General features: G+C 39.0%; 1 protein-coding gene across 3 annotated transcripts in view; it reads right to left on the bottom strand.

Annotated features, from left to right (window-relative positions):
• The window catches only part of CCDC170 (coiled-coil domain containing 170), a 56,942-nt gene that overhangs the window by 20,546 nt on the left and 8,741 nt on the right, over positions 1 to 27,655 (bottom strand). For 2 of the 3 annotated variants that reach the window (XM_007432678.3, XM_088142103.1), the window contains exons 2-5: positions 27,438 to 27,572; positions 22,516 to 22,772; positions 14,094 to 14,238; positions 10,357 to 10,542 (exon numbers count right to left, since the gene is read on the bottom strand). In XM_007432678.3, coding sequence (XP_007432740.2) covers positions 10,357 to 10,542; positions 14,094 to 14,238; positions 22,516 to 22,772; positions 27,438 to 27,572 — 723 coding nt within the window. The remainder of the gene's footprint in view (positions 1 to 10,356; positions 10,543 to 14,093; positions 14,239 to 22,515; positions 22,773 to 27,437; positions 27,573 to 27,655) is intronic. The other variant, XM_088142096.1, reaches the window with a different exon arrangement.

Raw genomic sequence — 27,655 nt, 5'->3', positions numbered from 1 at the left:
CAGGATTATTAGACATCTTCCTCCGTTTGGATGACCTGCTGAATGGAGGTCTGACTGTGGTTCATTTGGATCCATTTAGATAGCTGCCCATCTTTCCATGGTGATTCTGGACAGCTAACACCAGTTAAAAACACTACCAACAACTAAAATGAAATACATAACTGGCAGCAACATAAAAAACCAATCAAACTACAACTCACATAACCATCTCATGGCCTCTGACTGACAGTCTGACCAGCAAGACTGGGAACACAGCCACATCTTCAAGGCCATGCGAAAGGCCAATAGGGTGGGGCCACTCTGACCTCGGGGGGGGGGATGATGTTCCATAGGGCAGACGCAAAGACAGAAAAGTCTCTCTTCCTGGATCCCTCCAGATGACACTTCTTAATTGAGAGGACCCATCACATCCCTCTTCTGCTGGATCTCATGGCATGGGTAGAAACAATTGGAGAGAAGCCTTTTTGCAAGTTTAATGGCTCTTGATATGTAAATTTGAATATAAACATTATATTCAAAAGGTTTAAAACAACTTGCTTACCTGGCAGTCCACAAACACTTTGGATTATATTGTTACACTTTGTTTAAAAGAAAAGATTGGGAACCACTGCTGTGGAACAGAAGCTACAGATTTTTGATTTTGATTGTTTGGTCTGTGCAGGCGTGTGTGCGTTTTAGGAGATGACTAGTTTCAAAAGCCAAAGTGACGTTCTAGCTGCGAAGAGTCAGGATTATTTCTGTAATTACTCCCAAGTTAAATGCAGATTTTTAAAAAAACCAAAACTGTTAAATACATAGTTGTCACCATTCAAGCCTGTTCTAATTGGGGCCATCACAGCCAACATGATCTGCTTTTCTGCATTTTGGCATCCTTCCATTTAATTTAATTTAATTTCAGTTCTTTGCTACTTTTCTTAAAAGGATTTGGTAGGAAGGGGAAAAAATTATTCTAGTGCCAAGAATTAAATTACAGTTCTTGTGGAAATTAAGGAAACATTTTCAGATTGCAGTATTATTCCAATAAATGTTTCCTCTCTCTGTCACAGGTGCAGCACAGCATTGCTTCTTTACTCGGTAATAGCTGATGCCGATCTAATTCTATATTATTAAGATTTTGAGATGTAAATAGAATTACAAGTCATCCATCCTGAAACAGAAAACTGGTCACAACAGTTTGAAAGACCACAGCAGTTAAGCATTCTTGTAGTGCCACCTTGAGTTTTAAGGTGCCATCTGGCTAGATGCCCTTTGCAGCCCACTGTAGATCCATTTATTCAGCTCCTCTGAGCCCAAAATACTCACTGCTCAGAGTATTGGTTAAGTAGAGATGGCTCCTGTTACTGATCACTTGCTTACAGAGGGGAAAGGAGCAGAGGAGAAACAGATCCAAACAATGCCAGGAACTGGCACTGGGACCCTATTTGGGGTGTGGGCCTCGGCAGTATGCAGCACAACCAATCAAACATCAGCTCTGTTTTGGTGTTTTGTTTCATTTTGCTTTCTTCCTTCATAGCCAACCTATTTAAAACCAGCTTAAGTGAGTCAATGGCTACATCTCCTCCAAATGGTAAGGTGTGATCACATTTTATGCCCCTGCACACAACATATTCATGCCCACTCACCTCACACTAGTGCAAGGTGTTGAATTAAGATGACGAAAGCTTGTCGTACCATCCAAACTTTGATTCCTGGTTGCTTCAACTTTTAGAAACCAACACCCAACAGGATATGCTTTTGCTTAAATACTGTGGCTTGTTTTGGAGTTCTTAGCTTTAGATGCTTGGAATTGCCAATTAGGAGTGAATGAGCTATGGACAATAGGTCAGAGTAAGGAAGGATCTGATTGAACCCAGACTCACTGGGGGAGCAAATGCAGCCACTGCCTTTGTAACCTGTTTCAAAAGTATGCAAATGAAGTGTGCACCAAGGAAAATAAAGTGGCTGCATAATTATCTTTTTAAGGAACTAAGTTGGGGGGCCAGAGGCTATACATGAGGCGGGGGGAGCAGGAAGAGAAGGATATTGGATGGATGATAATGCAAGGAAAGCAGGGCTACATTACTCACGTGGATAGGGCTGGGGTTTTCTATTCTTTGCTAGGTTTAGTGTACGTGTGTGTATGGGCTAAGCATGCTTAAGTGAGTAAACAACAGCTTTCATACGTTTTGCATCTCAGAATGGCATGAAAGTGCACTGCTAATTTTCAGCAATTACACCAAAATTCAGCAGCATGGGAGGGGGGGCTTTAAGGGCTGAAAATGGGGAGGTAGAGCACTAGTGGGAAGCTTGAGAGTCCTAATCTAAAGGAACAGTAAAGGATGTAAAGCGATAAGGTTGTATACCAGTAACAAAAAAAGTACAGTCCCTTGATTGGAACTTGACTCCTGGTGACTGCATGACTATGTATGTTTCTTGGCAAAAATGAAGTGGTGTGCTATTGCCTTATTCCAGGATTTATTTATTTATTTGTTTTAACTTCCCAGTTTAGTTTATTGCCCAGATAATACTTGGTGATCTCCCATTCAAGTCCTAAGTAGATTAATTATTTTGATATCAGGTAAGGTCAGCTAAATGCTGCCACCTACTAGGAGAGCTGGTAGCACATAGGGACAAAAATCAGAAAGGCAATTAAAAAGCAAGGACACTTTATCTCGGAAATTTGGAATAAAAAGGATCCTATTTCTCCTTGAACACTTGTTGCACTTACTTTTATTGATAGTTAGAAAGATGAGCAAGCTGAACATACTCTAATATCAATGCTAAAGTAGAAAGAGTTATGCAGATAAACTAGGCAACAGGGGTATATTTATATAGCATCTGCTATCTTATTACTGGAAAAAATGTTCTGTATTGATACCACACACAATACTGATATGATCAAAGAAGGAGACAATATGCAATTAATGAGTACCAAGGTGCCTATGAATCCAAATTAATTAATTAAAAACTAAGTTACTACAAAATGTGAAGGATCTTCAAACAATTGGCTGGATCTCAGGGTGGCTTTTGAGGAAGGGATGATAGTACTGTAAGTATACTGTTTATCTCGAGGGAAAGAAAAGCAGCTGTGCAAAGAGTAAAGAGAAAGATGCCCATCCCAGAGAGCTGCCATGATTGCATTGCCTTTGGAAAGTACTGGAGCAAATTAAACATCAATTCGCCCCCCCCCCCAAAGCACAATCTATTATGGTAACAGTATGATGAGGTGGCACAATTCACACTGTATCCAATATTCACTATGTTTTGCTAACTCCCTCTTTCCTGCATGGAAGATAATTTCCCCTGTGCATGTATGTATGTGTTAAATCTATATTCCATATTTCTTCTTAGTGCTAAAGGCAACTTCCATGAGAAACTCCGCTCCTTTTATCCCCACAACAGCAATGCTGCATGAGGTAGGTGGGGCAGAGAAAGAATAACGGGCCCAAAGTCACCCAGAGTTTCCATGGTTCAATGAACTTAAACTTGCGGCCCAGTACAACACCTTACCCCTTGTTCCCACACAGGAACTATTCTCCTCCCTTTATTGAAGACTTCATTTTACTCTGAATAAATCTATGCAATGTTAAACTCTTATCCAGCTTCCCAGAAATTCCTTTTGCACGCTCTCTCTCTGTATCTCGGTGAACCTGGGTTGCCTCAAAGCTCCACTGCATCAAACCTAGCTAGGTGTTTACCAGTTCATGCACAGTTGTAACATTACTTTAATCAAAATAAACTTCATCAATGAGCTAAACAGAAATTTGAGCTGGAAAGAAAATATATGAGAAAGATAAGATAGTTATGTTACTTTTGTTTTAGAAAGAGGACACGCTCCATAAAAATAGTATGGGAGATAAGCACAAAAGTGTCTTGCTCCAAATAAATGGGTGAAACAGAAGCAAGTAAACCCCACAGTTGGGCTCCTCACACAGTACAGTGGTACCTCGGTTCACGAACTTAATTCGTTCCATGATTCTGGTCGCAAGCCAAATTGGTCGCGAACCGAATCAAATTTCCCCATAAGGTTCAATGTAAATAAGGTTAATCCGTTCTGAACCATATGTATTTTTTTTTAAACCACAAAAATATGAAACAAAGTACAGTACAGTACAGTATGAAGTACTGAGAACACTAACCTTGCTTGAGCCGACTTCTGGCATGGAGGACAGGAAGGTGGGTGGGGAGGCGGTTATTGTTTGGAGGGAGAGTCCCCCTCGCCTACAGGCAGCCACGACCACATGTCAGAGCAGGGAAGATGGCTGCGGGTCGTGTTCGTCACCCAATGCAGAGTTCGCGAACGGAAGCAAAATTTTGCGAATGGTGCTCGTGAACCGAGGTATTACTGTATTTGTAGGTGGGGGGAGGTGGTACAGAGAGAGAGAGAGAGAGAGAGAGAGAGAGAGACCTTCTAGATTGGGCATATATGTGAAAGAAACTGATCATCTGTAAAAGAATTGTCTTTAGAATCTGGGCACTAAGGGACAGAGATAAATGGAAAAATGCAGTGATAAATCTGGTTGGCATGCTTTTTAATTTGAAATACTTAAGGAAAACAGGGTTTTAAGTAGAGTGAGCTAAGCATTCCAGAATTTGCTGGTTTTCTTCTTTGATAAAGTATTACATGTAGTTCTTGGCCCTGTAATTTGAAGAGTTTACAAAGGGGAAATTACTTAAGGAGCAACATGATAAGAAGACTGAAAGAAATGCCATATGAAGGCTGAAGGAATTTTAGGTTTACTGTACAGCTAAACGCTTTTTCAAACATTTTAAAAGTTTTCAGGGAAAAAAGCAGCAAAAATATAGCATCAGGCCAAGAGAGGAATTAAACAGAAGACTTGATTAGAAAATAGAAAGCCTTGACTAAAGCGCCTAAAGCACCAAAGTAACATACGAACACAAAGGGGGGTTGTCAGAGAAAATATAGATGGGGAAAGCAGTCAAACTAAAGTATCCAGAGTCCTTTTCCAATTCTATCAATTTTAGAGAAGAAGAAATCCTTTACATCTTTGTAAGGAAGTTGAGCTGATTGGCTCATAGACCTGAGGACGGTTGTATCTTCTTTCTTGAGCTGATGAGAGAACCGTTTGCTAGACTATTGCTCTTAAATTGTCCAGAGGGTAAAAATCCACCCCAAAGATTAGTCAAGTGACGGGTAACAAAGACTGTGACAGCCTGACCTAACCCTTAGCCTAATAATTCTGATTGTCCATATTCCTCATTCTTGCTTGTACTATAACTATGTCTTTTGCTGGATGCTATTGGGTTTTTGGTATTGTACTACAAGTAGTCCTCATTTAGCAAATGCCTCATTTAGCGACTGTTTGCGGTTACAACAGTGATGAAAAAGTAACTTTGCAACCAATCCTCACATTTACAACTTTCACAGGTCTGTAAAGCAAAGTAAAACTGAAGTAAGATCATAAGCACAGTTGCTGTTTCACTTAGCAACCACTTCACTTAACAAGTGAGTTGACGGTCCCAATTGTGGTTGCTAAATGAGGACTACCTGTATTTTCCTTTTACTTCTAGGGGGCCTGACTACTTTCTTGCTAAACAGTCTGACTGTGACTGATCTGTGCACTCCTGACATATCTTAGCCAGACTACCAGCACTCCCAATTCTGAATTTGTTGCATAAGAAAATGTCATTTAGGAAAGAGCCTCAATATTCCTTATGAACATCCATTTTCTTGGCACAAAAACTCTTCAGTTGATCTACCTGAAATCTGCTATGTATGTGAGCTATTCTCACTGTAAATGTCATCATATCATCAGTTTGGGGAAGGGAGGGGAACGTTTATACAAAGGCATCTGTGTTTCAAAGGAATGTAATTTGAACCCCCCTGTACTGATTTTCATGAAGTCTGGCAAGTTTTGTTCCTTTTTAACACTCTAACAAACCTTGATATTTCATCCTAATCTGCTGGGGAAAAAAATGCAAACATTACAGTTCTTCTCATTAAATAATGTCAAGACAAATTTCTATTTTTCTAAATGTCACTTCAAATCCAGGCAAAGCCAGACTGCATTATCTCTAGAGTGATTCATACCAGACTGGGCTGTTTTCACAGCTCTGATTCAAACTGAATAGTTTCTATGAATGCCGCATATAATCATTTTCTTGCAAAAATAATCACTTCTCAAAAATATAGAGTCATGCTGTGACATCTGAAAACAGCCATTCATGTCAAGCCTACCCAATGGAGGGCATTCAGTTTTTTGTTGTTTTTTACAAACTTAAATTAGTGAACAAAGAGTCCATATTAAACTATTAATTACAACTTGGGACAGCAGCTTTCCATAATAAGCCACATGTTCATTTTTTAATATACTTTTTGGTTTATATCCTAAATTATTCATAGTCATAGACACACAACAGTGTATTGGTCACATGGTAAGACAGCTAAACCAGAAAAAGTAGAAACACTGGGTTCTGAATCCAGAAACTTGTATATTAAATAGTAGTTTCCTACATAATAGGAATGCAAATTTAGTTCAACAGATACATAACACGCTCATCTGATCTGTGCAGAGACAAGTCTTTGCACAAATCATATGATGCATGTCTTAGCTACAGTGACATCTCTATTTGTTCATAAATTGGAAGTGAACATGAAGACTTGTAGCAGCACAAAAGGAGTTTATTTCCAACAAAGTAACTTTACTGTCCTTCAGTGGAATGTGCTGTAATAGTTTGCATAAAAGTGCTGCATGACTCCTCTCTCAGAAATGTGTAGAGAAAAAATGGAGATTAATTAACACCCCCCCCTTCAAAAAAAGAAAAATGAAAGGGATAGTCTTCTACCACAGAATGGGACAAGCTAGCTTTGTTGTTATGGGATGTACTTGTGACAGTGGTCTCTGCATTTTCAAACATAATAAAAATGTAAAAGTGTCTCTTTAAAGCAATCTTCTAGGAGAACTGTTGTTTGTTTGCCTGTTTATAGAATGTATAAAGCAGTGTTGACCAAACTTGGCCACTTTAAGATGAGTGGACTTCAACTCCCAGAATTCCCCAGCCAGCCATGGACAACACTGGTATAAGGACTCCCAATTCTTAATTTCTGCATTTGGGTGGTATATATCAATAATAACCAAAAAGTCAAAATCCAACAAACGTAAACCCAGTATAACAAACCACAACTGTATACTCATAGCCAACACTGGAAGTAACAAACACTCCCTCTCCCAACAGAACAGCCTCAGTTACCATCCCGGCCCAATTAATCTAACACAATTTACCAACTGGTTCAAGTCACACCATTTCTGTCCACGTAAGCATATATTTTTACCTTATAACAAAACTGAAAGCACAATTCATCAATAAGCAAATAACAGTTGTGTGAGGTTAACTCAAATGTTCAAAACATTGCATATTAACATCTGTTTAAGTTTTCAATGCCTCATAAAAAGTTAATGGCAAAAACAAAATAAGACAAAATGTTCACATATGTAGTAAAGTCACTGCCATATTTTCCATTGTGGTTTTATCCATCTGGCGCCCAGACATACTTGTCAGACACTGTATACGTACAAAACATATAGTCCAAAAGGCCACCTCCCTCACATTAAAAGAATTCTTAAGTGCTTGACAGTTCCTGTAAACAGGGGTATCAACTATCCTGATCACTTTTCAGGACTCATGTGGAAAGACAAAATTAAAGAAGAGAAAGCCTGCTCTACTAGCACCCTACCTTTACAGAAGCATCATTCTGAATCTAAATGCTATTATGAATCCAAACATAAGGCACAGGATTTCATAAATGAAATAATTAACAACATTGTCTCACAAAAATAAATAAATAAATAAATATATTGGTTTCTTCCAGTTTAAGTTCCAATACTTTACATGTTTCTGTACTCCATTTAGTTCAGATGAGATTTTAAAACTTTGGCAAAATCTAAATTCACTGGAATGTCCAGATCCTAAAATAGTTCTGTCTTGATCAAAGGTAAAAGTGTCAGGGTTTCATTAACAACCCTTTGATTGTACAATTTGCAATCAATTGTATAACTTATTGCACAAATAAGAAAATACATGTATTCTGAAGTGTCCCTGTAGTGTTTTCAACAAAAATCATAAGAGATTAGTTGCACCGTTAAAAAATTAACCTCTTTAAAAACCATAAAAATGTTATTTAAAAACCTTAAAAGCATTAATCCATTTAAAACAAGATTTCAAATATCATCAGACTTTAATTTAAACCAGATCAGCTCAGGGACTCAAGATATATTTCTCTTTAATCTGATGTTAGCTTGAACATCTGTTTCAATAATCACTGAACTTTTCCTGTACTGAAAACCACTACAGTCCTGTAGCTGGATCATTTTGGTGCAGTGCATCACTTTTTAATGTTGTGATTAGTATGTACCCAGTTGTTTGAAAGACCTCAGAATTAATCCAATGAATTGAATTTTTGCAGCTGTGATGGGATACATTAGATGTCTGTAGTTTAATGAGACAATAAAGATGATGTGCGTCAATTCTTACACCATTAGAAGAATGTTTACAGACTGCAGAATGGAGAGTAATGCCCCTCTAGCAATTTGATTTGTGTGGCTCCAAATACATGGAGGACAAGTCTATCAAGGACTGTTAGCCCTGAAGACTCACTGTTACTTATGGGCTGGGGGTAGCCCATATTCTTCAAATATGAGATGCAGGTGAATAATGGCAGGAAAGAGGTATATCTCCCTGTCATGCTTGTGAGCACCCCAGAGTTGGGTATTGTGAGAGACAAAATGCTGGATTATAGTGAATAATAATGCTGGAATAGCCTGATTCAGAAGGGCTATTCTTAAATTCTAATCCTGTTCTTCCTCATGTCTGCAGGGATGTGTTTGCCTCCCATCCTTGAGTGCTGCCTTCACAATCTACATTTACAGTGGCCAGCAATGTGGCTGGTTGGTGTTGCTGCCTGCACACATTATAAAGTGGAGAAGTTTCATGGCAGTGGCTGGCATAATCCCTGCTGCCCTTTACCCTCTCATCCAGCATCATTGACTGGCAGAAAAGGAAAGCACCAGTCACTGTCCCCAAACCTCTGCCCTGGCCAGGCTTGGTGCTTTGCTGGAGGTGCTGCATGCAGTATTTTTAACCAGAGGACCATTGATGCCTCTGGTTAAGAATTCCTACAGACAGAACTTTTAAAAAACCGGTATGCGATTCTCAGCCTCTGGAAAAAGAGAAGCCCTTCGGGGGAAAGTCAGCCCTTGTGCATGACAGGGATGGGAGGCTACCTTGCATATCCTGTGCAGCCTTTAGTTTTGTGTCGCGATGGGAGTACCAACCTCCTGGAAGAACCCTGGCTATGTTTTTCATAAGGCCAATATCCCCATGTCTGAACAACAAAAAACAGAAAAGTCAGGCAGTGTCGGTAAGGTGCCTAGTCCCTCTGGCAACCCTAGCAAGAATGGCCATGGAGGCACAGAGTCCTATCGGCTGGATGGAAGGAGGAAACCATGAGATGAGCCAACTGGAGCGCAGCAGATTGCCAACCTCTGAAGGCTACTCCATGGGACCTAAATGTCAGCTTGCCAGGTCTTCTGCTGGCACAGGACAGAAAGTATTAGTTCATACTAAAACAGTCTTAGTCCAACACCAGCCTTCCTCAGCAGAAGGTTGGCCATGAGATGGAGGTTCTGTTATGAGGATACATCTTCAGCAAAATGATGAGTGGGCTGTTTTTGCACCGCAACAACCAGGACATGTGGATGAGCCCACTATGTGATTTTTTTTTTTACATTACTCTGGGGTAAAAGTTGCCTTCAACTTCCATTGCTTTTGCTGAACGTTTTGGATTTCTAATTTTTAAAAATTCAACTGCAGACTGAGCTGACAGCATAAGATAGACATTTCAGAAAATCTGGGAAAAACTTTCAGTGTGAATGCCAAACCAGATATCTAGTTAGTTTACACTTCAGCTCTCTCAATCCCTTGTCTCAATCCAGCATGCTGGCTGGATCTGAGAGGAGCTAAAATATAAAATGTCAGGAGGACATCAATATGTCTAACCTTGGCCTAAAAACTGTCCACAGGTAACTGTCCCCCAATAGTGAAAAGCAGCTATGCAGTAGATGACAGAAAGAGAAGAAAAAATGGAGCTGAAGTTGATTCACATCACCAACACTGTGGTCCCAATCTGAATCAGAGGCTCCTGTACATTTCAGTACTTGCTAATATGAAAAAAAAAGTTCTGATCCCAGAGTTCTAGTACCTCTGTCTAGGCAAGACCTCAGAAAACATTTTGAAACACACTTTACAAGGAATTCACACCCACTGTTATGCAGACTGAATGCACAAACAATTATTTTGAAGAGCACCTCACATATGGAGAAAAACCTAAGGTCATAAGTATGCACCAAGAGGACATACATCACTTAGCTTTTCGATGTCTTGAGAGCAAGCTGCGGCTATTTTTTGCTCTTTATTCACTTCTGAGACAAGCCTCATGATGGTTTCTCTGTTGGCTTTCAGCTCCATCTCATGAATGGTTACGGCCTCTCTGAGGGTGGCTATTTCTTCTTTTAGCATGTCATTTTCTTTACACATATCACGGATCTGGAAGCACAAAAGTATGATATTATGTTCAAACTGGTGATTTAATGTTGCTTTGAATGTCACTAAATCAATATATATTTAAATACGTTTGCTTTGTCGTCTTTCAGTTGCACCACTGAAAGAGATACTTGAAATTGAGCATTTTACTGTCTGCACTGTCCTCTGTGGCCATACTTTAACCTTGGTAGTAGAATTTAATCTAGACGGCCTCCTATGGAGATGCAAGAGTATCCCAGTTAGTCTATAAAATAGATGTTTTCCTTGATATTAGGCACTGGGGAATCATCTGCACTAGCATTTAGGTTGCTGTGTAAACTTAGTTCATTGTTACACCACATTGCCCAGTCCCCAGCCCCCTGACATTATTTCTCCCTCAATATTCTATTTTGTCCAGATTGTTTTTATAACTATTTTTGCACTTTTCATGTTCCATGTTCCAACTGTGCATCTTCCATTATAAGTATGATATTACTCTTACTAGTGGGATTGGTTTTAATGGTAAGAAACCTTCTTCTCTGGCCTCCAGAGGGGGAGGTAGGATCTACAAGCAGGAAATCACAGATCCCCCTGCATCACAGGCTGTTTGTCAGTACATACCAACACAAGTGCACAGCTGTGACTAACCCACAATCTTTATTGTGAAACCTATATTCCTTGAGCAGCTGCTCATACAATCACCAGATGCAAAACAAAGCAAAGCAAAGTGCAAAGGTGGCACTTTGTGTGCACCCTAAGAAGGCAAAGAATAAACCACCTGGGATTTTACTTCTACTGTTACAACCCTACACAGTAGTATAGACTATCTGATTGTCTGATAATGCAACAGATACCACAGTCCTTTCTTTAATATGTCCCCCCAGAAAAAAAAAAAAAATGCCTAAGAAACCCAAATGGTCCCAATGCAGATCTGGTTAGAATTTTCTTCTGCTTGTAATTAAAACTCAGAGAAAGCAGTTTAGAATAAGAAATGAGAGACTAGAGACCAATAGCTTCCACCCATTGGTCAAACCACAACTCTTTTGGCAACTTTGGTGCATGAGAACTGCGTACGGGCAAATGAGAGGCAACAAGTTTCATCCCTCTTGCATGAAGACCACCAGAAACAAGTGGTCTTCATGCAAGAGGAAGCAGAAATCCATCCCTTCCTCACCATGTGACAGAGGCCAGGATTTAAGTACCATAGCCTGTTGAGAGTATGCTAGTAAAATATATTTTAGGCTAGTCAACTTTACATACTGTAATTATAGCCCAGGCTCAAAAGGTAGCCTAGATTTTGACTGGTAGAACAGTAACATTAGTGGCTGAAACTTTCATCTTGTCATTCCTCGCAGTCTAGATCAAAATTAGGTATTAAGCCACAGCAAACATGCCCTGAGACACCTCAGGGACCAAGGCAGGGCTCAGATAACATTCCAAGCCATGATTTGTCACATAAACCACAATTTTCTAGTCATCCATTGTGTTAAACTACAAGCTCTGGTTTGCAAACCACAATGGCTGGTTTTATACAGCATGCTAAGCCACAAAGCCACATTATGGCTTACCACAACGCATGGACCCAGTTATTGTCTTCATTCCTTGTCTTGCTGCCATAATTACATCCTTCTTTTCTTCTACTTCTTTGAAACCAAAGCTGCCTGTCTGAAAACTTTCCCAATTTTTTTCCCAGAGTCACTACCCGTAATGGTTTATTTATGATAATTATAATAGTAATGCAAATGGCTAAAATATTATTTTAATATTTTTATTGTAATAGTTTAACTTGTGCTTTATCTGGTACTGCTTTTATTGATTTTATTACAGCTCTGTTCCACTGAATATAATTCATTGAAAACGAGAGCCTTAAAGTGATGCTTTCTGCCATTTAATATTTCCTATGATTACAATGCATGAGCTGCTTGTGTTTTTTTCCTGGTTGTTTTAGATTTGTTTAGAAATTACAAAATCTTACCAATGTGTTCAAAGCTGTAAGCACTTTGCTGAATGCCCAGGAGGAAGAGTAACTACCACTGAAGTAAATATGTAAAGGAAAAGATGTGCAATAGTGGTGAACCCTTTTAATCTGTCCCCCGCTGTCCCCTACTCTGTGGTCTCATCAATCCTGAAGATGCTGATTTTGGATGTCAAGTAAGAAAACAATAAAGCAACAGCTCTCCGTGATTTAATACTCCTCTCTCTGCTGCATTGTCAAGTATAACAAAAACCCATTTGGATAAAAGTGAAGAAGTGTTCAGAAGACTCCCTTTTCTTTCTAATTCCAAGCAGATTAAAATGAAAAAATAAATCTAGTTAAGACAAAATTCTATGGGCTAGCAGAAATTCTAATCTGGATAGAGGTCTACAGTCAGATTCAAAAGGGGTCGCCCACTAGGATGAGGTAAACTAGAGCTGCCAGATCTGGGCTGCAAAACTCCAGATCACAACTAGAGAGTGGCAAACAGTTCAGTGTTCCACATTTCTTTGCTGCCATCTGATGGCTATTTGGCCTTCTGCAGCCCAGAGCTGGCAGCAAAAGGTAAACAGCTTGAAGATAGTAACTTAGAGATCATAAGCAATTACAATTGTATCCAAAAATAAAATTACATGAACAGATAGTATGGTTTACAAGTTTTGTAAGGAGCAGATAGGACAAGCAATGTAACACCAAAGCTCAATATATGATTTCTACATTTATTATTTTGGGATAGTGGCAGACAACTGTCCCTAGAATAAGCTTGGATTAAATTATGTCATATCTATCTGAATAACACCGGAGATGAGGATTCTTCAGTAACAGAGGTGGACACTTAGGGCTCAGCCTCACTTTACATTAACTGCAGCACAAATATCTCCCATTAATTGTTTCCATAGGACCTGTCCTCATGATGCAGACTTTGCCTCATCCCCAGCCTGCCCTGGAGGCAGGCACTTGCTCCCACTTGCCTAAGCCCGTTCTAGTACCCTTAAAGGACAGCAATCAGTAATGCTTGTTTCTGCTGGATGGTGACATTGATGGAAGGGGAAATGAAGCCAGGGGAATCTGTTGATTGCTGCCCTTAAGGTGTAAGGACAGGATCATTCACAAGCTTCATTACTGAGGCAGATTAGAGCTTGGGTGTCAGGATAAATTCGTGTAAATTATGCTGGCATATTTTTTCTGATGACCCAAGGACTAGAAGAATGCACATTAGCACTACTAGGATTGTACAAATCTCTTCCCTAATAACATCCTCTCTCTGGCAGCTTTAAGCAGCCCCTAAAGATTTCATTTTTATCCTTCCTAGTTTTTTATTATCCTTTCTGCTGGCCCCCTGATGTTTTCAGGTTAATATTGTATTTAATTAAAACAACCTTTATAACATTTTTATAGTAAGGGCCCAAGTGAGGGCCTACAGTAAAACCTAGGGTGGAAATAGATTTAATAAAAGTCCTGGAAGAAAGGTCTTACGTCATGTTATTTCATTCACAAGATTCCAGTTATATAATGGATGTCTTAAGGAGCTTTGATACTATTTCTGCAGTTTAATTTGAAGAGGTATGTTTTATTATTATACATATATTTTTAAGAAAACCTTGGAGAGCAGTAGTTCTGGTGACTCTTCATTTCCTCTTATGTCTAGTTTCAGAAGATGACAAAGTTGTGCAAAGAATTCAGTCTGTTCCCTGATGACTTTAGATGCATGGGACTTGCTTTCTTCAGATTTGTTCAAATATTTTCTAATTAGGATACAAAACAAAGCAGAAATAATATTAATTTGATATGTAAGAAAAATATAACCCTTTATCATTGTTGTTTATATTAACTGTATCAAGATATCATTACGTCAGACCAAAATACATAATTTCATTAACTTAGCTAAATGTATATCTACCACATATTGCCCCATGATTTAATTAACCATATCCTAAACTGTGAATAGAACAGATAGTTTGGGGTGGTGGTTAAGGCATCAGGCTAGAAACCGGGAGACTGAGTTTCCAAGAAAACTGCAAGGACTAGTCCAGGCAGTTGCCAGAAGTCAAGATTGACTTGAACACACCAAAAATTTTAAAAAGTCCAGAGGATGTAGGTTCCTTCCCCCCTACCCCCATTATAAAAGGGCTGTGTGGTGTTCAAGGCTGATCTTGCTTTTCCATTGTGGTCTGGGGAATCAGAATGGCCTCTCCCTGAAAGGGCCCATAGTCAAAATGGATCTGCCTGTTTGCTCAGAGGGAAAGTGCTATTTTCAGATTACGAAATATCCTCCATGGAACTCAGAGAACAGCAATACACAGTAATAAATTTCCTTTCTAAACAAAAATTATCATTACAATAAAAGTGTGCAAAAATGTTGAATATATGCAGAAAAATATCCTTCTTTTATGAACGCTGATATGAAAATCTTATGTCATGTATAGTCATATAATAAGTTATATGTAACAAAAACCAAATCAGTTTCATTCATTTAATACTGACTAATTAATTGTACTGGAAGGACTGTTATACATACCATCAATAGATAGGATTGAATGTGTATTTATTCTGTTTTGTTTTTGTGCCTTCCAGTCATTGCTGATTCCTGGTAACTGCCTGGACTAGTCCCTGCAGTTTTCTTGGCAAGATTTCTAGAAGTGGTTTTCCCTTGCCTACTTCCTAGGGCTGAGAGGGAGTGACTGGCCAAAGGTCACCCAGCTGGCTTTGCACCTAAGATGGAACTAGAATTCACAATCTCCTGGCTTCTAGCCCGGTGCCGTAACCACTACATCAAACAGTCTCCCTCTCTTTATAGTCAGAGTTAAACTACAACAGAGTATAACAGTGAAAAAGAAAAACTTACATAAAATGGAGGAGAAAAACAGAATATTCCCAAGAGTTTTTGCCTATCATCCACAAATACAGTGAGGCAGAAGTCCTAAAAAGGGCCCTCCACCAAAATTCTAGACATCAAAATGAGCCTCCATGCGGCTCAGACATTCACAGTAAGAAATAATTTCTCCTGTGGCCCATTAATGGCATTTTCTAATTTGGGATGCAGAAAAACATTATGTACCTTCAGCGGGAGCCTAGAATTCTACAATACTATTTCAGCAACTTCTGCAGGACATTCTCCCAAATGTAACTGAAATAAAATCATACTGACCAGTATTACAGAGCTTAAAGAAAGCTGATGATCAAGTGACAAGCCTGCACACCATTAAAATGGGGGAGATGACATAAAGGGTTGCATACAGTAACTGCTCTTCTGAGAGAAGTTGCTCTCTAGAGCCCTCTATGCTTCCACTATCCATTCTTTCAATTAATGGGAAATTATGCCTTTGTTCCCATTTCATTCTGCTGCTTTATCAAGCAAAGATATTAACAGTGTTTCAGATTTCTGCAACTGAAAGTATCTTGTCCAAATAAAAGCAAAGTCTGCTATCAACAACCCACTTATGCTGGGTACGCCCCTGAGGGTCAGACTGATAAAGGCAGAATGAGGTAGAGAAATTTCTTGAATTTTATGGAGCAAGAAACGTAACACTGGAATGAAGGAGGAAATTGGCCTAAAGGCCACTTTATCATTATGAAAAATACACAAGTGGAATTTAGCAGAAAGTGCTTCCAACTATGAAACTTATCTAACAGAAATTTCAGCAAGTTGTAAAGCCATCTTTAATCATAATAATTTATGAGATCATGTAGCCATAGATTAAAGAAGTTTCTTCTAAGTGTCAAAAGAGCCCAACTGAGGTTCCATGTAAGGAATCTATACATATGCGTTTAATATGGATGAGAAAAAACATATTTTCCCTGCACACTTCAGCAACTCAGCAAATTGAATGAACGAACAAACAAACAAACAAATAAATTCTATTCCAAGCATCTGACCTTTAATAAAACCTTTTCTCCCTTAAGGAAGTCAATGTCTGTAACGAACTTGTATAATGATGATGGACCTTTATTCTTGGTGGCGCACTAAGCCAAAAAGGCCATAATTCCTTTTAGTTGAAGCTAAAGCTTTCTGAGAAGAAAACAGTGTCTTCAGAATCTCTGCTGGGCAACCTCTGACAATACTCTTCAGCCTCCAGGCCAGGCCTGGACAACATGTAGAGGATAAAGGGCCACATGGATAAACTAAAAATCATCACAGACCGCAAAGGAATATCTGACACACCAATCAGTGGTTTGGTGGCTAAAAGAGCAGCTGCAGCTCTGGAACTGGCAGCAGGGAGGCCTGGAGGCTTTGGAGGCGCTCGGCAGCATGGCTTTCGGGGGGGGTGGCAGCAGATCTGTCTTGGTGGCAATGCCATTTGGTGGTGGTGAATTTATTGACTTTTTAAAATCCCCGATAGCTGGCTAAGGAAGGAACTTTGATTCTCCCATAGTTGCCCTTTATTCATTTGTAGAGGTTACAATACTCTCAGCCCTTCCAAGAGAAACTGGATTAAATGGAACGTCCATTCCATCCTCCCCCCTGAAAAATTAAGTTCTTCTTTGAGAAGTTGGTATACTGCCTGAAGTTCTCGTAGAAAGTGAGACCTCTGGGAAGGGTGGGGCAGAGTCTGATAACAGGTGCAGGAAGTAGCCATAAGATGCCTGAATAGGTGACTTGTGAATAGAAGAATGAATGGAGTTGTTATATGTGAACTTGGCCATAGACAGCAGTTCAGGCCAGCTGTTCTTCCTGATAATTCATACATCAACAAACATTTGTCCCCTCTGTCTCATCACTGGATTGTGGATGAACAGCTGAGGATAGTGGAGTAACATCTAAAAGTTGAAAACAAGCCCTTCATATTGCTAAAATGTATAAGATGTTGTTACAGATGAACTTAGAAAATGAACAAGTCAAGGATTGTATGATTAAATGGGCTAAACATTTTGGATACAATATCATGTTGGAACAATGGGAAAATATGTGGAACAAAGGTTTGAAATTTATGTTGAATTATAACTTAAAAGAGAATTTTTATAAAATTATGTACTGCTGGCATTTAACTCCTGATAAGTTATCAAAAATGTATACTGGTGTAACAAATGTTTGTTGGAAATGTTCACAGGGTGAAGGAACCTTTTATCATCTTTGGTGGACTTGTGAAAAGGCTAAAAACTTTTGGGACCAGATATGTAATGTTATTTTAAAAATTCTTAAAGTGAATATTCAAAAAAAACCCAGAATTGTTTCTACTGGGTTTGATGGAGAAAGGATTGGAGAAATAATATGGACCTTTGCTTCTATATATGATCACAGCTGCAAGACTGTCATATGCGCAAAGATGGAAAGACTCACAAATACCTAGAGTGGAAGAGTGGACTATTAAATTAATGGATTTGGCTCAAATGGCAAAGCTAACAGCCTTAATAAGAGATAATACTGTTTCTAAATTTGTCTCCTCATGGCAACCTTTCCTAGATTATGTGCTTGGGATTTAATGATTAGATGGTTTGTGTTGATAGAAATAATGCGAATTAGGATTAAATAGTGGTAAGAGATTAACATTTTTTAAAATTTGTACTTATATCTGTATTGGAGATAGTCGGAAGACACGTTATATCTTTCTATTCGATCTCACTTGTTTAGTTTTTGTCTTTTTCTTTTAGTTCTATCTTCTCTCTTTTCTGTATTTTCTGATTTGTATTTTAATTGTACTTTTTATACACCTTAATGAAAAAAAAGATTTCTGAAAACAAGCCCTTCAAAAATGGGCCATAAACTGGGTGTCTCCATGCAAGGTAAGATGAAGGACATGCCTCAGTGCCGGAAAGCATGGTTGATGTAGAAACAAGCATTTTCTGGTCCAGAGGGAGGCCTCAGTATGAAATGAAATGAAATGAGCCATCTTCAAGAAGAGATCCATGACAACAGTATAGTTTCTAGATCCTTGACAGATGGTAGATTAGAAAAAAAAAATGAAACAGTATCCTAAGACCCTGAGGGGAGAAGAAGAGTTGCAACAGACCAGCTGATCTGGTTGGTAAATGCTTGGCACAGCAGTAGGTATGACAAGGAAAACACTCAGATATGAGACCACCAAGAATCCTGTAGTTTTAAATAAGCCAAAAGTCCAGCTGGCCTGCTATTGTAGCAGGGATTCAGTATCTCTTCCCTCAGGCAAGAAGAACAAACAGCTGGCTGTTGGGTGCAATTCTCCCTCCTGTTTCCAAGAAACGGGGAATGTTGATTTGGAAAGTCTTCAATACAAGCCTTGTTACTGAGTGCAAATGTTTGGTGAATCCAGGAGTGTGTCTCCCTGCCTCCAGAGTCTCCTCAGCTGAAGCAGTGGGGGGCGGGGGGGGGGGAACAAAGTTTTCTGGTGAGGTGCCTCAAAATGAACAAAGTATTCAGGGTCATGTGGAAAAGCATCAACCTGCTTGACCTACACCATAAGAACAGTGCTGCTACAATCTGCTCTAACATCTGTGGGCAGTTCCATTTGAAGTATTTTCGCAAATCCAAGAAACTGGAATGTCTATACATAATGTTTCTACAGCTACTAGTAGTTCTGCCTCAAGGGTGACAGGGAGAGGAGAGAGTTTACGTGACCGAGGAGGAAAACTGTGACAGCAACACCCAAACGTGGTAGACAATTCTGAGAGTGTGAGGTTTTCACAGTTAGGGCATGGTGATGGAGAGGGAGGAAGCACCCCCGTTCTGGCTGGTTGGAGTTAGAGAGGGGACAAACACGAAGTATTTCCAGAGATGTTTTGAGAGAGGAAGAAAGGAATGGAGGACAGGATGATGGAGAGTCAAGCTGAGAGCCAGGAGTTCTTACGCCAGTTATAAACACAACTACTCAGCTTCAAGGCCACCAAGCACTGGCCCAAGAGTCCATTAATTTATGGGAAGGGTAGAAAGAAAAAACTAAGGGTTTGAACTTCCATAGATACAAGAGTAACTGGCAAACTGGCGGTAGACAATCAAATATTTTGCTTGGCTCGGCTCTTGTCTGCAGTAATAATTCTTATCTAAATAAGCCATGTCTGTGAGATATCTGCCAATCAAGTAGCAGAGATCTATGATTTACTCCAGAGATTTGATCAGAGAAGTCTGGCAGCTGGAGGACAAATTCCAGGGAATGGCCCTTTGAAATTACATTTCCTATTCATTGATTTTAAATGATTTGCAACTAAATACGTGCAAAATCTAGGAGAAGGTTGCTTATTGCTCCATGGACTGCCTTGGCATCATACAGAGTTGTATGTCTTAGTGGACTTCAAAACATAAGCAGAGAAGGAGAAGAAACTTTGACTATAATTCTAGAATTTCTACTTCATCTTGATCTAGAATTATCTGGGAGGTTTCATCCTGAAAGGAATGAAAGGACTGAAGATCTAGACTTGTGTTCTCCATTCTGGATATGGATACAGCCTTAACAATCTGTTGTCTCAATGGGCACTGCATTCAAAGATTCACTGAAAACAGTTTCCACAAAGGAGGAACTTGCTAATCTGGCCTGGAAACATGGGTCTATCTCACAGTTCCTTAGCCAAATACAACTTCTAGTCACCGTATTAGCAGCCATTGTGCCAAACTGAACAGTATCGAGCAAAGAATCAGCCATAAGCGCTTTTGCATAAGAGATCTTTGCAAGTCCACTGGTTTAGGAAACAGACTATAGACTTGTTTTTTCTGCCCACACATAAGCCAATCTGAAGCTGATGCAACACAGGCTCTCCCTGGAGTCTTGAATCTTCTGCCTAAAGCAGAAGACTCCTAAAATCTAAAAGACCCTAGATAAAACTATTTTGGACTTCCTCCCCTTTCTGGAGGGATGACTGCAAGAGACACAAGAGCTGCCCGGAACATCTACCAATGGAACTTTGAAAGCTCCATGACTTTGTTACACAGGAAGTAGAACATTAGTCAGCCTACATATTCATTTGTTCTGAGCAAGCCTTGCCCATTTAGGTTTCAACACTTTTGTCAAATGATCCAGGAAAAGGGACATATCATTGCCCTAGTGAAGCCCCTTAACCCTTGGTCAAGCATCTGGATCATTTTTCGTCTCAGGTTTGCTTTGCACACATAAGGATTGTAACTCTCTGCAGCAGCGTTACAAGAAAATTGGCAGGGAAAAGGCAAGACTGATTAGAGATTTATTCTTTCCTCTTCTATGGCCACCAAATTGCCATGCAACTTTAGAATCAGAGTTGGTGAAGAGGACGTTCCCTTACTTTTTATAGATTTGTATTCTTTGGCTTGAGTCTGCTTCCAGGACTCTTCTGGTCCACCTTAGATTTCTTAGGTAGACTTTTAGACTTGCTAGGTGTAAAAGAAAAGGAGACCCACCACTCTTCTGGATTCAGAAGAAGAGCCTGGACTCTCTTCTTTTCCTTTTGTGCTTATTTGGGGGGTGAGATAGGCCTAGATTTACTATAAGCTTCCTGTACTTCTGAGTCTTCCTGGACAACTATATCCTTGACAGATCCCCTGAATTAGGCTTTGTCCTGGAATTTATCTGAGATGGCATTAAGAAGTCACTGACTACTTCCACCCCTTTTCTTATAACATGCTGTTTAAGAATATACCCTTCTCATGTTTTCTTCCCATGGGATGGTACTGAAGCTCTCCTCATTACTGCTGTCACCTTGCTCCATCAAGTCTGCAAGGATTAATGAGGTGTGATTCCATATCCAATAACTTCCCTGACAAGGAAGGAGAGGATAAAAGTGGTTTTGTATTTTCCCAGGTTCAGGAAGAGAAAATCACTGCCTCTGTGGATTTAATGCTGAGGTAACTGCCCATAAGAAATCCATGGAGGAATGGAAGCAGCTGCTTAGATTGGAGTTGTTTTTCTGTACAGCATAATCAGAGACCAGACCGGACTAGATTCCTGTCTCTAATTAAACAGATGAAGAATAGCCCATCAGACCCTCTCCTTGTGAGATACTCCCCTAACTGGATGTGTTAGATACAGAGAGAGAAGGGGACACTAAGTTAAAAAAAGGAAGAAAATAAATGATTCAAATGCTATTGTGCTCTTACAAGTTCCAGACCCAACTATTCTGTCCAATAGGCAGGGCTAGGCTAAAGATTCAGGATAACCCCTCTGTTGCAGAGAGGCAAGTTTATCAAGATAGAACAGTGTTTCTCAAACTTGGCAACTTTAAGATGTGTGGACTTCAACTCCCAGAATTCCCTAGCCCGCCAACTCCCAGAATTCCCTAGCCAGTAGAGATTGGCCCTACTGTCTGCTGCAGAGCCAGGTGTCATTCTCAAAAATGAAAATGCCCTCTGTGGGACTCTGAGGCACACAAATTAATGAGGTATGAGAAAAGACAAAAACCACTGCAATGAAAAGTCAGTTACATACTGACCTCAAAGCAGCAATGGGGAAATGTGAGTCCCCAACTCTCCCCAAATCCCTTTTTCTTCTCCCATTCTCATGATTTTAAATCATTCCAAATTTTCCACTTAAAAAAGCCCTGAGAACTGAAGAACAGGAGAGTGTTCATGATCCAAAGAAATTAAATTAAAGTCTCCAAATCTAAAACTTGTACCTTACATCAGAAGTGAAACTAATACTAAACAGGTGCTCACGACACAACATACAGTGCCTTGAAAAAGGCTTTTATATCACAATAAAATACTTCCTTTCCTCAGTAATGCGATATCTCCCACTGCTATCAGAGAAACAAAGAAAATCAATTTTTTTTCCTTATGACCTGGGTTGAAACCCACATTTTAGTTTGCTTCATTTAGCTACAATTTCTCCTATATGATTCTGAAGGTTTGAGATGAGTTACAGATATAAAGTACACACAATACTTTCTCAGAAGAAAGTTCTAAATAGCATCCTACCTACTAACCTCTACGTGTACACATACACACATACACGAAAATATTTCCAATTTATTAAAGAAAATAAAAAGACAGTGGAAATATTCAGGCTTAGTCCTCATTTTTTTTAATAGGAGGGAGCTGTACTTTTTAAGCCCAGCACCCTCCACTTTATAATCATAACAAGTATTATTTTCTACTGCTCTGTGGCAATTATTTTAGGTTAAAAGGTAATGTTTTCTGCTGTTCTTACCTGATCTGCCCTTCTTGTTCATGGATTTTCTCCTTAAGTTCCAAGTTCTCCTGGAGAATAGCCTGTGCTTTTAGCTCTGCTTGATGTTTAGAAATGGCAATTGTGCCAGAATCCTTCTCAAGTTCCTGGAATTTATGTTGCATAGAAGAAAGGAGAGAAGATTGGCGAGCATCATTCTCCTTATAGCCCCCAACTTCAGCCTTGAGTTCTTGGATAGACACTTCTTGTGAGGCTATTTTGGACTTAAGTTCTAGAATCTATAAATAAAAATAGGTAATGAAATAGAAGGGAGCTAAAATATTACTTGTCTTTTGTTTTCAAATACAGATTTAATAGCATGCATTCCATCTATTGCTCATGCGGTTAAATTTTCACTTACTTTAAACATTCTGTATTTGATTAAAGGGCACAGCTATCAGGGTGAGTAGACAATATATAGTAGATGGACAAATGATCTGAATGACTATTTTCTTATAAAAGTAGCTTTTCATATTAAATAAATTCTGACAGAAACCTTAGTGGAACACTAAGTTAAGTGAACCCTTTGTGAATCCACTCAAATCTTAAAACCTTTTTTCAGGAGTCATATTTTGAAAGCTCCCACAAAATCTGGGCCAGAAGAAAAGTATGTTATGAATGCTGGAATGCATTGGAGCACATAGGACTTCAATTTTTTTTATAAATGTTGCTGGGATTTACTATTATTGGGGAGAGTGGGTTTTCTGTTAGAGTGGTTCTTTTAATGTTATTTTTTATTGTTAGTCACTACAAACTTTGGAATGGGCAATAAATCAATTAATTAAATAATTAAGGTAGATACCGTAACTATCATGAATAAAAAGAAAGCCATCCTTGTAGCTTTTTGGAAGTTTGTAATTTTATTTTATTTTATTTTTTTGTTCATCCAGGCTTTATATATAATTAAATAACTCTATATCTGTGGTTATTTGAAGTTCCTTTGAATTTTATTTCTTCTTTAAGTTGCTTTTGATGATATATCTGGGTCTTCTGTTTTACTTGTTTTTATGTTTGACTGCTGTAAGCCACTGTAAATCACCCGAAGAATGTTGATTTATGGATGTTATACAATTTCTGTAAATAAACTAGAAAATCAGCCATTGTCATTTTTTAATATGCCAAAAGCCAGTATACAGTAAACCTTGGATTTAATGGGCCTCAAATTTAACAGACTTTGAATTTAAGAGACAAAATCTGCTCAACAGGAAAATACCATGCTGGGATATCAGTGGTGGCTACAGGGAGGGAGGGAAAGGAAGATGTTGGAAGATTTGGGGGCAGCGCTAGGGAATCTGACATAGCACATATTGTTTATGCAAATCACTGGAGTTTTCACAACAAAACCCTAATTACTTATACTGAGATCTCTCAAATTATTATTTCCATTGGTATATATTCTTTAGTGTTTCTTCCTTATTAAAATTATTTGAGTTTCAACCTTTGGCTCAACTCCTATAAGAAGCCCAGTTAAGTATACAGTCTCCCTATTATCTCCTGGAATATAGGTAGTCCTCACTTAACAACAGTAAAAGAGACCCGCAACTCTGTTGCTAAGCGATGCAGTCATAAAGCACGAAGTCACGTGACTGTACCCAATTAAGACAGCAGTTGTGAGAATTCCAGTTGCCGTCATTAAGTGAATCCCGCACGGTTGTTAGGCACAACTTCACATGATCACCATCTGCGACCTCCTACCAGCTTCTCCATTGACTTTGCTTGTCAGAAGCCAGCAGTGAAGGTCGCAAATGGCAATCATGTGACCACAGGATGCTGCGACTGTCATAATTGCAAGTCAGTTGCCCAAATTGCAATCACGTGACCATGGGGATGCTGCAACATCTGCAACTACAAGGACCAGTCGTAAGTCACCTCATTCAGTGCCAGTGTAATTTTGAACAGTCGCTGAATGAATGGTTATTAAATGAGGACTACCTGTATGCTCAATCCAAATTTCTGAGGGCATTGCTTCAGATCTCCTGGTGTGATCCAAATGCCATATTCTGATTGGAGGCTGGTCTTGCAAAGGTAGATATTCGTGCTTGGGTGATGATTTTTAATATTTGGTTAAAGTTGAATGAGCCTGTCCCCCTTCATCTCCTCTAAGAAAATCCATTCAGGCTACAAACAGACCCTACTGGAGAAAGCATGGATCCACTGTATTTTCAGATTTGTTGTGGTCTATAGGTTATAAGCAAGTCAAAGCACTTTATAATAGGAAGTCCTGGACATGGTATGGCAAAATGAGTTGAAATCCATTCCTAACAATGCTGGTCTTGCAATTTGAACCTGAAGGAGAGTTTGCAGCCAACCAAATCTCTCAGTTCTTTGAAGCTGCTTAAATATTGCAGAGCCTTCTCTCAGGCAGAAGTTGATATTCAATTTACTCTGCTAAAAGGAAGATATAAGAGGACTTCCTAAGAAGAATAGACTTGTTCTGTGGCTCAGGAGTGGTTGGATAATTGGACCCATCCTCTTATACTTCAAATATAATACTCATAATTGGAACTTTCTGGATCAGGGCCAAGAATCAGTGATAAGGATTGTTTTCATAAAACAAGATTAAAATGAAGTAAATATATAAATAACTATTATCAAACAAAGACCAGTTCAGAAGAGGATTTAAAAAGGGAACTTCAAACAAAAATATAACAAGTTGCTTGTATTTCACCACCTAAGCAATTAAACATTCTGGGCAATAAATGAAAATATTGTTTAAAGAAATTAACAGAATGGGCCAATATGGGAGTTGGAAAAGCTCGAAAACAAATAATAAATATTTGCCTTATGTTGAAGCATTATATTTTCTGTTTGAGATTTTGGGATCTACACTTAATATGTTAATACGATGAAATAGAAAAGAAAATTGCTTTTGACTCACACATTAATTAAATGGAACAGAGTCTGGCAAGAACAACTGCATCCATAATTCACAGTTAATGTCTCATGCAGTAAATCTAGGAATTAGTATCCCATTTCATGTGTATGTACACAGACAAAAATCATACAAACAACAAAAAAACCTAGACAATGAACCAACCCTTGATAGCATTTGTTCTTTCAAAAATAGTCCAAGTCTCTAAATTAAAACATATTTTCTTGTCAGTAACCAATGGACTGTCCATTCTCAAAAACAAAACAAACCTAAGAAACTTCAGAACTCTTTTCTTATGCAGTATTAATTATGTGATGGCTAGGATCCCATTCTCCAACATGATGGACACAGTAATGTGTCCCTCAGTTAGGCTACAGTTCCACGTATCTAGGTAGAAGGCCAAGAGAAGTTGTGAGACATAACTTGCATAAAATTGGGTTTAGGACAAGAACATTAAAATGTTTGTCTATCAGAAAAAGCCCAAATGGAAGAAAAGAAGAGTCAGCATTGAGACTGTACTAACACTCCAAACCAGAACAAATATATTTGGAAATATTACAAATTCAGGTTCTCCTCCTTCAGGTTCAAATTGCAAGACCAGCATTGTTAGGAATGGATTTCAACTCATTTTGCCATACCATGTCCAGGACTTCCTATTATAAAGTGCTTTGACTTGCTTATAACCTACAGACCACATTGTAAAGCTTCTGCTTCAGCCTGAAGGACTGGAAACTTGCATTAAGCGGATTACTGAAAATGCTGAATTCATTTCAGTGAATGCTTTAAAACACCGTTTTAATGTCTGCTGCTTAATGTTCCTATACTTCTCAGAGCAGGGTATCTTTCTGCCAAAATCTCAGTAACTAAAATAGAATATTCATTCACACATGCAAAAACAAATAATATTAATTTAGTTCTATCCACATGATTTCGGGATCATCCTGATTAATTTTTGAAATCGAGCTATCCCAGCTGTACTTTTTAAAAAATGTTGTATCTGGGTGTCCTAAAAAAGAAATTCCTCAGTAAAACCATTTATTTCACAATCCTCATATGCAACCCTTGCTCAGCCGTATGCCTCTATTAGCAGGGAAACTTGTTGGTGGCACATGCTCAAGCCCTCTCTCATTTCATCTTTCCCTGAGTACAGAAGACATAACAAAGAAAGACCCACTGCAAAGCTTCCATTGGGAAGAGGCTTGTGGAAGACTTTGGGAGAAGGGAAAAGCAATATAAAGAAATAGCATGGCAAAATACAGTTTATCAGAAGCAAGGAAGGGGAAGGAACTATAAACTTCAGAGGGGCAGAACGTGCAAGATATTTCCGAGTGTTACACAAGTCAAATTCAAAGCCCTTATGAGCAGGGGGAAATCAGTGGAGCATTATAAAAGAGGAACAAGAAGAAAATGTCCCACTCTAATCTGCGCTGACCAGGCTCCACTTGGAATGTGTCCAGTTCTGGGAACTGCAGTGTAAAAGGGTCATGGACAAACTGGAGCAGGTTTAGAGGGGCAACTGAAAATCCAGTCGTATGGAACTGTGTATTTTTTTAGAAGAGAAGACAAGGGGGGAGAAGATAAACCTTCAGATATCTAAAAGGTTGTCATGTAGAAGGAATGCTTTGGAGGGCAGGTCTATAACCAGTGGTTTGAGACTACAGGGAAGCAGATTCAGGCTAGTTACTAGGAGGAATTTCCTGACACCAAGAACTTTCAACCTGTGGATTAGGTTGCCTCATGAAGCCACTTGCCCAAAATACTTTAAAAGATCCTGCACCAAGCAGGGGAATGGATTAGCTGACCTCTCAGATCCTTTGTAAGTCTATGATTCTAAGAATCCTTGATGTAAAATTTGGAAGAAAAGAGCCACCTCTAAACATTGGCAGGATGGAATACAGAAGCTAAAATGCATAACTATTGTACAGAAGAAGTGAGCTTGAATTAAACATTTAATGGTACATACCATGCAGTAAACATACTCTAGAACATGTTTTTAATAAACACAGGAGAAGACACCTGTTTCAAAACATACCTCTGCTTGGGCACATTCGTACTTCACTAGGAGTGCAGCAAGCTCACTTCTGGCTGTTTCTGCTGCATTCCGATAATGGACTAGCTGTTCTCGAGTGTCAGGAACATCCAGTAGCAAATAATTATGAGTTCTCTGCTTTTAAAAAAAAGCCAAGAGTTAATGGCAAAGAATCAGAACTCTTCTTGTTTTATTGCTTTGCTCAGTTTTTTAAAGGGACT

Source organism: Python bivittatus, unplaced genomic scaffold (genome assembly GCF_059951505.1).
Source record: "Python bivittatus isolate LINGU-HERP-01145 unplaced genomic scaffold, Pbiv_v1 ctg000020_np1212, whole genome shotgun sequence".
NCBI classification, from domain to species: Eukaryota; Metazoa; Chordata; class Lepidosauria; order Squamata; family Pythonidae; genus Python; species Python bivittatus.
This window is presented reverse-complemented; position numbering and strand designations above follow the sequence as displayed.